The 12945-nt window shown below is 39.4% G+C and overlaps 1 protein-coding gene across 1 annotated transcript in view; it reads right to left on the reverse strand.

Annotated features, from left to right (window-relative positions):
• Positions 1–9565, reverse strand: part of LOC104986167 — a 31464-nt gene extending 21899 nt beyond the window's left edge. The window contains 5 exon segments of the mRNA XM_010836622.1: positions 3485–3612; positions 4900–5028; positions 5169–5239; positions 6409–6528; positions 9504–9565. Of these exon segments, the coding sequence (XP_010834924.1) occupies positions 3485–3612; positions 4900–5028; positions 5169–5239; positions 6409–6528; positions 9504–9565 (510 nt within the window).
• Between the last annotated feature and the right edge of the window lie 3380 nt (positions 9566–12945).

Raw genomic sequence — 12945 nt, forward strand, 5'->3', positions numbered from 1 at the left:
TAAATGACCCAATCAAAAAATGGGCCGAAGAACTAAACAGACATTTCTCCAAAGAAGACATACAGATGGATAATAAACACATGAAAAGATGCTCAACATCACTCTTTATTAGATAAATGCAAATCAAAACCACAATGAGGTACCATTTCACACCAGTCAGAATGGCTGCTATCCAAAAGTCTACAAGCAATAAATGCTGGAGAGGGGGTGGAGAAAAGGGAACACTCTTACACTGTTGGTGGGAATGCAAACTAGTACAGCCACTATGGAGAACAGTGTGGAGATTCCTTAAAAAACTGGAACTAGAACTGCCTTATGACCCAGCAATCCCACCGCTGGGCATACACACAGAAGAAACCAGAATTGAAAGAGACACATGTGCCCAAGTGTTCATCACAGCACTGTTTATAATAACCAGGACATGGAAGCAACCTAGATGTCCATCAGCAGATGAATGGATAAGAAAGCTGTGGTACATATACACAATGGAATATTACTCGGCCATTAAAAAGAATGCATTTGAATCAGTTCTAATGAGGTGGATGAAACTGGAGCCTATTATACAGAGTGAAGTAAGTCAGAAAGAAAAACACCAGTACAGTATACTAACACATATATATGGAATTTAGAAAGATGGTAATGATAACCCTGTATGTGAGACAGCAAAAGAGACACAGATGTATAGAACAGTCTTTTGTACTCTGTGGGAGAGGGGGAAGGTGAGATGGTTTAGGAGAATGACATTGAAACATGTATATTATCATATGTGAAATGGATCACCAGTCCAGGTTCGATGCATGATACAGGGTGCTTGGGGCTGGTGCACTGGGATGACCCAGAGGGATGGGATGTGGAGGGATGTGGGAGGGGGCTTCAGAATGGGGAACACATGTACACCCATGGCGGATTCATGTCAATGTATGCCAAAACCAATACAATATTGTAAAGTAATTAGCCTCCAAAAAATAAATAAGTAAATAATTTTTTTAAAGAAAGAATAAATAAATAAATAAAACTATTAGGGTTCCTGGTACTAGGCAACTGAAGATAGCTGTATACATGTTTTCAAGTAATAACTGATTAAAATTGATCTATTTCAATTTTAGATTTCTGTGTTTCTATTTGTTTAATTGCCAGGCAATTAAAGTAAAAATTTTCACTTGTGGAAAATACTGACCTGATTTCAGTATAACGTGCTGATTACAAGGAAGCATCATATTATTTCCTTAAAATGCAAGAAAATGTCACCTGCTGGACCCAATACCTTATATTATACTTTTGTAAAGTGACTGAATTAGAGATAATTTTTAGTTATTAACAGATTTGAGTGAGAGGACTAGATGAAGACACTGTTACAGCAGAAAAAAGGAGAAGGGCATTCCAACCAGTGGTCAGATGGGTTAGAGGAATGGAAGCATCCCAAGGCATCCAAGGTTCAGAGGTGGAGCTTTTTATAAGACTCACTCAGAACACAACAAAAAGGTTGAAAGTTGAAAAAAAAATTATTCCAGGTGTGCACTAACCAAAAAGAAAAAAACTATGGTTTTAATATTAGACAAAATGACCTTGTAGAATGTAAATGTAATTCTTATGTGTCAAATTCTACAATTTCTTATAAAATTAAAAATATCTGGAAAGTCTAAATATATATATATATGTATGTGTGTATATATATATATATACTGTACTTCTCAGTCACTAATAAGAAAATATTAATTGGTTATTCAGAGATGGATCATGTTCTATTCTTCAAATGGCCTCTTTTCTGCAATCCAATGCATTCACACAGAATCCATCCATGCTGCTCAAGGCTGTGCCCTGTGCCAACAGAGGTAAAGCATTAACTCTTGGCCTTGATGTGCTTCTAATGTCACACACTGAAATCATTTGCATGACATATGGAAAAAAAAAAGGTAACTTATTGTTTATCAGCCAAGCTACAAAAGGTTTAAGCAATTATTTATTTTCCTGATACTGTCTTTGAAAATAAAACTACTTTATCACAATGTGTGAAGGCCACAATCAACTGCCATCTAATCTCTTCTTAACCCTCAGAACAAATTCCTCTCTTGACCTGCAGTTATAATAGATTCTGTGCTAAGCTCTTAAAGATTCCTAACACCTATTACAATTATCCTGTTGGTTTAGACATTTTATGGCTATAAGGTTTTCAGACGGCTTTCAGAATATATGACTCCATGGACATTTAATGTCAAAATATTACAACAGTACAACAGGAAGAATCCTTACTCTTAGTTCCTGGTGTGCAATTCAAAATTCCCAACCTTGGGATAAACTTCTCAACAATATTAAGAAAATATCAGAAGAAAACCAAATGAAACTCAAGTTATCTGGAAAGAGGAAAACCACTAGTTATTGTTTAATATGATATACAAATGTCAAAAAAAGACAGTGAACAGAATTTAAACAAAAAATGCTAAGTCCAAGTCATCAATATACTTTCAGTTGTTAAAGAAAAGGAATAAAAAGTAGGTATATCTCACAAAGCAGAAAATATAGTACAACTGAAAAACTTAGACACAAAAACTTGTTCTTAAATTTCCCTAAAGATACATTAATATGCACAAAAAAAAGAGTTTTCATGAGATATTTGAATAATAAGTTCTAAATATGACAAATGACCTATAATCATAACTTAGAAAAGACAAAAAAAGTGTCTTTACACAGCTCTAAAACCACAGGGAAATATGTTTTTTCTGAACGTGGGAATTTGGACCCGATAGTAAAAGCACTGTTTTCCTCCTGTGAAAGCAGGATATTTACAGCCTCAAACCTTCCAGAAAAACACATTGGTTCTATTTCTCTTCATCACAGCATTTTTGGTCAAGTATCTGAGTTTTCAGAAAGAAACAGCCTGCTTACCACTTCTTGCTGAGAAGTCATCGGACAGTACAGTTTCACCTAATCAGTGTAACAATAGGTATGGGGGTCAACACTCACAGAAAACTCTTCCCTGACCTATTTTCTCATGAAATGGTAGTGTGTCTTACATGTGTCTTTACATAGCTGTGAAACTTCAGGGAAACATGGTTTTGTGAACCGGGAATGGGGCCTGATGGTAAAAATAGAATTTTCCTCCTGTGAAAGCCGAAAAGTTGCCGCCTCAAACCTGCCAGAAAAACACACTGATTCATTTTTCTCTTCATTTTCAACAACAGCTTTGGCAAGTATTTGAGTTTTCTGAAAGAAAGAGGCTGCTTGTCACTCCTTGCTGGGACGTCATCTGATATTACAATTTTACCTTATCAGGGTAACAACAGGTATGGTAGACAACAATCATAAAACATACTCCCTGACATCTCTTCACATGGAATGGTCCAGTGTGTCCTAGGAGTGTTTTACACAGCTCTGAAACTGCAGGAGAACATTTTTTTTTTTTTTTTTTGAACCTGTGAATTGGGGCCTAATGGAAAAATTAGTATATTCCCTTGTGAAACCTGGATAGTTATAGTCTCAAACCTACCAGAAAAACACACTGATTCATTTTTCTCTTCATTACAACAACAGCATTGGTCAAGTATTTGAGTTTTCTGAAAGAAACAGGCTGCTTGTGTCTACTTTCTTGGAAGTCATCTAACAGTGCAGTTTCACCTATTCAGAGTAACAACAATTATGGCAGTCAAAATGCACAGAATACTCTCTCATGAACTCTTTTCTCATGGAATCTTAATGTGTGTCCTTTGTGTGTATTTACAGAGTTACACTTGGGTTCTGAGGTCTGATGGTAAAAGCAGTATTTTCCTCCTGTGAAAGCTAGATAATTACAGCCTCAAACCTGCCAGAAAAACAGCCTGGTTCATTTTTCTCTTCATTACAACAACTCTGGTCACTTTTCTGAGTTTTCTGAAAGAAACAGTCTACTTGCCATTTCTTGTTGGGAAGTCTCTGACAGTATGGACTCACCTCTTCAGGGTAACAATAGTTATGGCACAAAACACTCACACTCTTCTCTGATCTTTGCTAAGAAACTGTGCAGTTTCACCTAATCAGGGTAACAACGGGTATGGAAGTCAACACTCGTAAAAAAAAACCTCACCCATGACCACTTTTCTCATGGAATGGTACGCTGTGTCCTAGGAGTTTCTTTACACAGCTGTGAAACTACAGGGATACATATTTTTGTGAACACGGGAAGTGGGCCTAAATGGCAAAAGCAGTATTCCCCCCACCCCCCATGCAAAATGGATAGTTACAGCCTCAAACCTGCCAGAAAAACACCCTGGCATTTTTTTCACTTCATGGCAACAATAACTTTGGTCAAATATTTGAGTTATCTGAAACATGCTGCTCGCCACCTCTAGTAGGAAGTCATCTGACAGTACAGTTTCACCTAATCGGGTATGAGAATTATGGCAGTTAACACTCATAGAACCCTCTTCCCTGATCTCTTTTCTCATGGAATGGTACGGTATGTCCTAGGTATATCTATACACAACACTGAAATTGCAGGGAAGCAAGTTTTGTGAACCTGGGAACTGGGACCTGATGGTAAAAGCAGTATTTTCCCCCTTGAAACCTGGATCATTGCAGCCTCAAACTTTCCAGGAAAACACTCTGGTTCATTTCTCTCTTCATTAAAACAACTCTGGTCATGTATTTGAGTTTTCTGAAAGTAATAGGCTGCTTGCCATTTCTTGCTGGGAAGTCATCTGACAGTACAGTTTCACCTAATCAGGATAACCACAGTTATGGCAATCAACACTCACAGAACACTTTCCCTTGACTTTTTATCTCATGAAATGGCACAGTGTATTCTAGGAGTGTCTTTATTCAGCTCTGATACTGCTGGGAAACATGTTTTGTGAACCTGGGAACTGGTGACTGATGGTAAAAGCAGTATTTTCCCCACGTGAAATCTGGATAGTTGCTTCATCAAACCTTCCAGGAAAACACCCCAGTTCATTTTTCTCTTCGTCATAACAACTTTGGTGAAGTATTTGAGTTTTCTAAAAGAAACAGGCTGCTTGCCTCTACTTTCTGAGAAGATGTCTGAAAGTATAGTTTCACCTAATCAGGATAAAAACAGTTATGGGAGTCAATACTTACAGAAAATTCTTCTTTGATACTTTTCTCATGGAATGGTATAGTGTGTCCTAGGTGTATATTTATTCAGTTCTAAAGCTGTAGGGAAATGTGTTTTTGTAAACCTGAGTTTTGGGGCCTGATGTCAAAAACAGGATTCTCCCCCTGAGAAAGCCGAATAGTTACAGCCTCAAACCTGCCAGAAAATCACACTGGTTCATTTATCTCTTCCTTATAACAACTTTGGTCATGTATTTGAGTTTTGCGAAAGAAACAGACTGCTTGCCTCTTCTTGCATGGAAGTCATCTAACAGTACAGTTTTGCCTACTCAGGGTAACAACAGGTATGGCAGTAAACACTCACAGAACATTCTCCCTTGATACCTTTTCTCATGGAATGGTACAGTGTGTCCTAAGTCGGTATTTACACATCTCTGAGACTGCAGGGACACGTGTTTTGTGAACTTGACAATTGGGGCCTGATGGCAAAAACAGTATTTTGCCCCTGTGAAAACTGGAAAGATATAGCCTCAAAACTGCCAGAAAAACACCCTCGTTCATTTTTCTCTTTATTAAGCAACAACTTTGGTAAAGTATTTGAGTTTTCTGAATCAAGCGGGCTGCTTGTGATTTCTCCCAGGGAAGTCATCTGTATAGTTTCCCCTAATCAGGATAACAAAAATTACAGAAGGCAACACTCACAGAACACTCTCCCCTGATCGCTTTTCTAATGGAATGCTACAGTATGTCCTAGGTGTGTCTTTACACAGCTTTGAAATGCAGCTAAACATGTTTTTGTGAACCTGGAAACTTAGGCCTGATGGTAAGAGCAGTATTTTCCCCTGTGAAAGCTCAATAGTTGCAGCCTCAAGCCTGCCAGAAAAGCATACTGACTCATTTTCTCTTCATTCCAACCACAAATTTGATCAAGTATTTGAGTTTTCTGAAATGGTCTGCTTGCCCCTTATTGTGGGAAGTCATCTGACAGTACATTTTCTCCTAAGCTGGGTAACAACAGGTATGGTAGTCAACAATCACAGAACACTCTCCCTTGATCACTTTTCTAATGGAATGGTATGGTGTTTCCTATGTGTGTATTTACATAGCTCTGAAACTGCAGGGTAACATGTTTTTGTGAACATGGAAATTGGGGCCTAATTGCAAAAGCAGTATTTTACCCCTATAAAAGCTGGACAGTTTCAGCCTCAAACTTGCCAGAAAAACACACTGGTTCATTTTTCTCTTCATTACAACAAAAGCTTTGTCAAGTATTTGAGTTTTCTAAAAGAAATTGGCTACTTGCTGTTTCCCACTGGGAAGTCATCTGCTGGATGGTGCAACCTTAAGCCTACCAGAAAAGCACACCGGTTCACTTTTCCTCCCATTACAACAACTGCTTTGTTCAAGTGTTCGTCCTTTCTGAAAGAAACTGCCTGTTTGCCACTTCTTGCTGGAAAGTCATCTGAGAATACAGTTCCACCTAATCTGGGTAACAACAGTTGGGCAGACAACAGTCACAGAACACTCTCTCCTGACCTTTTTTCTCATGGAACGGTACGGTGTGTCCTAGGTTTGTCTTTACACAGCTCTGAAACTGCAGCAAAACATGTGTTTGTGAACCTGGAAATTCGGACTTGACAGTAAAAGCAGTATTTCCCCTGTGAAACCTGGAGAGATGCAGCCTCAAACCTGCTAGAAAAGCACAATGTTCATTTTTTTCTCTTCATTAAAGCAACAGCTTTGATCAAATATTTCAGTTTTCGAAAACAGTCTGCTTGCTACTTCAGACTGGAAATTTCTCTGACTACAGATTCACCTAATTCTGATATGGCAGTCCACACTCACAGAACACTCTACCCTGACCTCTTCTCATGGAATGGTATAGTGTGTCCCAGGTGTGTCTTTACACAGTTCTGAAACTTCAGGGAAACAAACTTTTATGAAACTGGGAATTGGAGTCAGATGGCAAAAGTAGTATTACCCCCTCTGAAAGCTGGATATTTACAGTCTCAAAATACCAGAAAAAATACCCCGGTTCATTTATCTATTCATAACAACAACAGCTTTGGTCAATAATTTGAATTTTCTGAAAGAAACCCGCTGATTGCCATTTCTTGCTGGGAAGTCTTCTGGCAGTAGTTTCACCTAATCAGGGTAACAACATGTATGCCAGTCAACACTCACTGAACACTCTCCCCTGACCTCTTTCTCATGGAATGATACAGTGTATCCTAGGAGTTCTTTACACTGTCTAAAACTGCTGGTATACATGTTTTTATGAACCTGGGAACTGGGCCTTCATGGGAAAAAGCAATATTTCACCTGGGAAAGCTGGATAGTTGTAGCCTCAGACCTGCCAGAAAAACACACCGATTTATCTCTTCATAGAAACAGCAACTTTAGTCAAGTATTGGAGTTTTTTGAAAGAAACATGCTGCTTTCCACTTCTTTGTTGGGAAGTCATCTCTTACACTACAATTTCACCTAAACAAGGTAACAACAGGTATGGCAGTCAACACTTACAGTGCACTCTCCCTCGACCTCTTTTTCATGGAATGCGGCAGAGTGTCCTAGCCATGTCTTTACAAAGCTCTGAAACAGCAGGGGAACATGTTTTTGTGATCCTGGGTATTGGGACTTGGTGGCAAAAGAAGTATTTTCCCCTTGAGAAAGCTGGATACTTGCAGCCATAAAACTGCCAGGAAAACCACTTGGTTCGTTTTTCTCTTCATAACATCAATAACTTTGTTCAAGTATTTCAGTTTTTTTAAAGAAAGCGACCATTTCTCTTTCTTGGTAGCTTCCCTGGTAGCTCAGATGGTAAAGCGTCTGCCTACAATGCACGAGACCCGGGTTCGATCCCTGGGTCAGGAAGATCCGCTAGAGAAAGAAATGGCAACCGACTCCAGTATTCATGCCTGGAAAATCCCATGGACTGAGGAGCCTGGTGGGCTACAATCCATGGGGTCACAAAGAATCGGACACGACTGAGCGACTTCTGCGTGTGTGTGTGTGTGTGTGTGTGTGTGTGTGTGTGTGTATGTGACCATTTCTCACTTCTAGCTGGGAAGTCATTTGACATTACAGTTTCGCCTAACCAAGGTAACAACAGGTGTGGTAGTCAACACTCACAAAACACTCTCCCCTGACTTCCTTTCTCACGGAATGGAATAGTGTGCCCTAGATGTGTCCTTACATAGCTCTGAATTGTCAGGGAAACGTGCTTTTGCGAACCTTGAAATTGGGACCTGAAGGTAAAAGCAGTATTTTCACCTGTGAAAACGTGTTAGTTGCAGCTTCAAACCTGCCAGAAAAGCACACTGGTTTCCTTTTCTCCTCATTACAGTGACAGCTTTGGTTAAGGATTTGTGCTCAACAAAAATGGCTGCTTGCCACTTCATCCTTGGAAGTCATCTGAGAGTGCAGTTTCGTCTAATCTGGGTAACAGCAGATATGGCATTCAACACTCACAAAACACCCCTCCTTGACCTCTTTTCTCATGGAATGGTAGAGTGTGTCCTAGGTGTGTCTTTACAGAGTCTGAAACCACTGGTAAACTTTTTTTTGTGAACCTGGGAATTATGGTTTAATGATAAAACCGTTATTTTCTCCTGTGAAAGCTGGATATTTAGAGCCTCACACTTCCAGGAAAACACACTAGTTTCATTCTTTATTACAACAACAAATTTGTCAAATATCTTCGTTTTCTGTCAGAAACAGGCTGCTAGTCACTTCTTGCTGGGAGGTTCTATGACAGTACAATTTCACCTAATCATTGGCAGTCAGCACTCCCAGAACACTTTCTCCTGAACTCTTTTCTCATGCAATGATGCAGTGTGTCCTAGTACTATCTTTACACAGCTTTAAACTGCAGGGAAATATGTTTTTTTGAACCTGGATATCGGGGCCTAATAGCAAAAAAAGGATTTTCCCCACGTGAAGGGCGGATAGTTACAGCCTCGAAACTTTAAGAAAAACACCCTGATTCATTTTTCTCTTTGTAACAACAAAAAGTTTGGTAAGTATTTGAGTTTTCTGAAAGAAATAGATTGCTTCCCACTTCTAGCTAGAAAGTCATATAAGATAGTTTCACATAATCAGGGTAACAACAGGCATGGCAGTCAACACCTGATTAATGAAACAGTACTCCCAGATGACTTCCTGGCAACAAGTGGAAAGAAATCTGTTTCTTTCAGAAAAATCAAATACTTGACCAAAGCTGTTGTTGTAATGAGGAGAAAAATGCGCCAGTGTGTCTTTCTGTCACGTTTGAGTCTGAAAGTAACTAGCTTTCACAGGGGGGAAATATTGCTTTTGTCATCAGGCCCCAGTTTCCAGGTTCTCTAAAGCATGGTTCCCTGAAGTTTCAGAGTTGTGTAAAGACACACCTAGGACAAACCATATTATTTGATGAGAAAAGAGGTCAGGGGAGAGTGTTCTGTAAGTGTTCCTTGCCATACCTGTTGTTACCCTGATTAGATGAAATTGTACTGTCAGATGACTTCCCAACTAGAAGTGCCATCAGCCTGTTTATTTCAGAAAACTCAAATACTGGACCAAAGCTATTGTTGTAAAGAAGAGAAAAATGAACCAGTGTGTTCCTCTGGCAGGTTTGAGGCTGCAACTATCCAGCTTGCACAGGGGGAGAATACTGCTATTGCCATCAGGCTCCAATCCACAGGTTCACAAAAATATGTTTTCCTGCAGTTTCTAAGCTGTGTAAAGATACTCCTAGGACCAGCTCTACCATTCCATGAGAAAAGAGGTCAGGGGAGAGGGTTCTGTGAATACTGACTGCCATAAATGTTGCTACCTTGCTTAGGTGAAATGTACTGTCAGATGACTTCCGAGTAAAAAGTGAAAAGGAGCCTTTTCCTTCCAGAAAACTCAAATACTTGACCAAAGTTGTTGTTTTAATGAAGAGAAAAATGGACCAGTGTGTTGTTTCTGGCAGTTCTGAGGCTGAAATTATTCAGATTTCACAGAGGTAAAATACTTCTTTTGTAATCAGGCCCCAATTCTCAGGTTCACAAATGCACGTTTCCCTGCAGATTTAGAGATGTGTAAAGCCACACCTTGGACACTGTACCATTCGATGAGAAAACGTATCAGGGGATAGTGTTCTGTGTTTTCTGCCATACCTGCTTTTACCCTGATTAGGTTAAACTGTACCCTCAGATGACTGCCCAGCAAGAAGTGGAAAGCAGACTGTTTCTTTCAAAAACTCAAATACTTGACCAAAGTTGTTGCTGTTATTAAGAGAAAAATGAACCGTGATGTTTTTCTGGCTGTTTTAAACCTGCAACTCTCCAGCTTTCATGGGTGAAAATATTGCTTTTACCCTCAGTTCCCAATTCCCAGGTTCATAAAAACATGTTTCCCTGATGTTTCAGAGCTGTGTAAAGAGACTCATAGGACACACCATACCATTCCTTGAGAAAAGAGGTCAGGGGAGAGTGTTCTGTGAGTGTTGACTACCATAACTGTTGTTATCCTGATGAAGTGAACCTGTACAGTAGAAAAATCTTTCTATAAAAAGTGTCAAACAGACTATTTCTTTCAGAAATCTCAAATACCTGAACAAATTTGCTATTCTAATAAAGAAAAATAAAGCAGTGTGTATTTTTCTAGAGAGTTTCCTAAATAGTTGAGCTGCAACTATCCGGCTTTCACAGGGGGAAAATACTGCATTTGCCATCAGGCCCCAATTCCCAGGTTCACAAAACACGTCTCCCTGCAGTTTTAGAGCTGTGTAAAGACACTTCTAGGACACTCGGTACCATTCCATGAGAAAAGAGATCGGGGAAGAGTGTTCTGTTAGTGCTGACTGCCATACCAGTTGTTACCCAGATTAGGTGACTGTACTCTCAGATGACATTCCAGCAACAGCAGCCTGGGTTTGTTTTATTTTTTTTTTTAATCAAAAAACTCAAATATTGACCTAAGCTGTTGTGGTAATGAGGAGAAAAATGTAGCAGTGTGGGGTTTTTTGGCAGGTTTCTGTCAGCAACTAAAAGACTGTCACAGGGTGAAAATACTGCTTTTGCCATCAGGTCCCAATTTCTGGATTCACAAAAGTCTGTTTCTCTTCAGTTTTAGAGTTATGTAAAGACACACCTAAGATGCACTGTACCATTCTAGGAGAAAAGATATCAGGTATACTGGTCTGTGAGTATTGACTGCAATATCTGTTTTACTCTGATTAGGTGAAATTGTACTATTAGATGAATCCCAACAAGAGGAAACACCCATCTATTTCTTTCAGAAAATTCTAATATTTGACAAAATTTGTTGTTGTAATGAAGAGAAAAGTGAACCAGTGTGGTTTTCTGGCAGGTTTGAGGCTGCAAATATCCAGCTTTCACAGGGGAAGATCCTGTTTTGCCATCAGTTTCCAATTCCCAGGTTCACAAAATCATTTTTCCCTGCAGTTTCAGAGCTTGTAACAAGACACCTAGGACACAGTGTTCCATTCCATGAGAAAAGAAGTCAGGGAAGTGTTCTGTGACTGTGTGTGCCATACCTGTTGCTGCCCTGATTAAGTGAAAGCATACTGTCAGATGGTTTATAAGCAAGAGAGTGGCAGGCAGCATGTTTCTTTCAGAAAACTCAAATACTTGACCAAACCTGTTGTTTGTTTGAAAGACAAATGAACCAGAGACTTTTTCTGGCAGGTTTGAGGCTGCAACTATCCAGGTTTCACACTGGGAAAAAAGTCTTTGACATCAGAACCCAACTTCCATGTCACAGAAACATGTTTCCATATAGTTTCAGGGCTTTGTAAAGACATTCCTAGAACACACCATACCATTCCATGATAAAAGAGGTCAAAGGAGAGTGTTCTGTGACTGTTGACTGCCATATCCATTGTTATCCAGATTTGGTGAAACTGTACTGTCAGATGACTTCCCAGAAAGAGTTGGCAAGAAGCTTGTTTCTTTCAGAAAACTCAAATACTTGACCAAATCTGATGCTATACTGAAGAGAAAAATGAACCAATGTGTTTTTCTGGCAGGTTTGAAGCTGCAACTTTCAAAGAGAAAAATAGAGCTTTTGCAATCAGGCCCCAAATTTCAGGTTCATAAAAACATATTTCCATACAGTTTCCAAGCTGTATAAAGAACTCCTAGGACACAGTGTACCATTCCATGAGAAAAGAGGGCAGAAATGAGTGTTCTATGAGTGCTGACTGTCATACCTGTTCTTATCCTGATTAGGTGAAACTGTAAACTCCCACCTAGAAGCGGCAAGCAAACCGTTCCTTTCAGAAACCCAAACACTTGACAAAATTTTTGTTGTAATGAAGAGAAAATTGAACCAGTATCTTTTTCTGGCAGGTATCATCTGCAACTCTCCAGCTATCACAGGTTAGAATACTGCTTTTACCATCAAGCCCCAATTTCCACGTTAACCAAAAAAAAAAAAAAAAAGTATACCAGCAGTTTCAGATCTGTGTAAATACACACCAAAGACACAATATACCATTCCATGTTAAAAGAAAGAGGTCAAGGGAGAATGTTCTGTGATTTTTGCCTTCCTTAACTGTTCTTAGCCGGATTAGATGAAACTATTTTCAGATGACTTCCTAGCAAAAAGTGGCAGGCAGTCAGTTTCTTTCAAAAAACACAATACTAGACCAAAGTTCTTGTTGTACTGTGGAGAAAAGTGAACCGGAGTGTTCTTCTGGCAGGTTTGAGGCTGCAAATATCCAATTTGCACCAGGGGAAATTATTACTTGTGCCATTAGGCCCCAGTTCCCAGGTTCAAAAAAAAATGTATCCCTGCAGTTTCAGAGCTGTGTAAAGACAGTCCTAGAACACCCTGCATCATTGCATGAGAAAGAGGTCAAGGAAGGGTGCTCTGTGAATGTTGACTGCCATACCTTTGTTACCCTGATTAGGT

This window comes from Bison bison, unplaced genomic scaffold (genome assembly GCF_000754665.1).
Source record: "Bison bison bison isolate TAMUID 2011002044 unplaced genomic scaffold, Bison_UMD1.0 scf7180017864063, whole genome shotgun sequence".
Classification (NCBI taxonomy): Eukaryota; Metazoa; Chordata; class Mammalia; order Artiodactyla; family Bovidae; genus Bison; species Bison bison.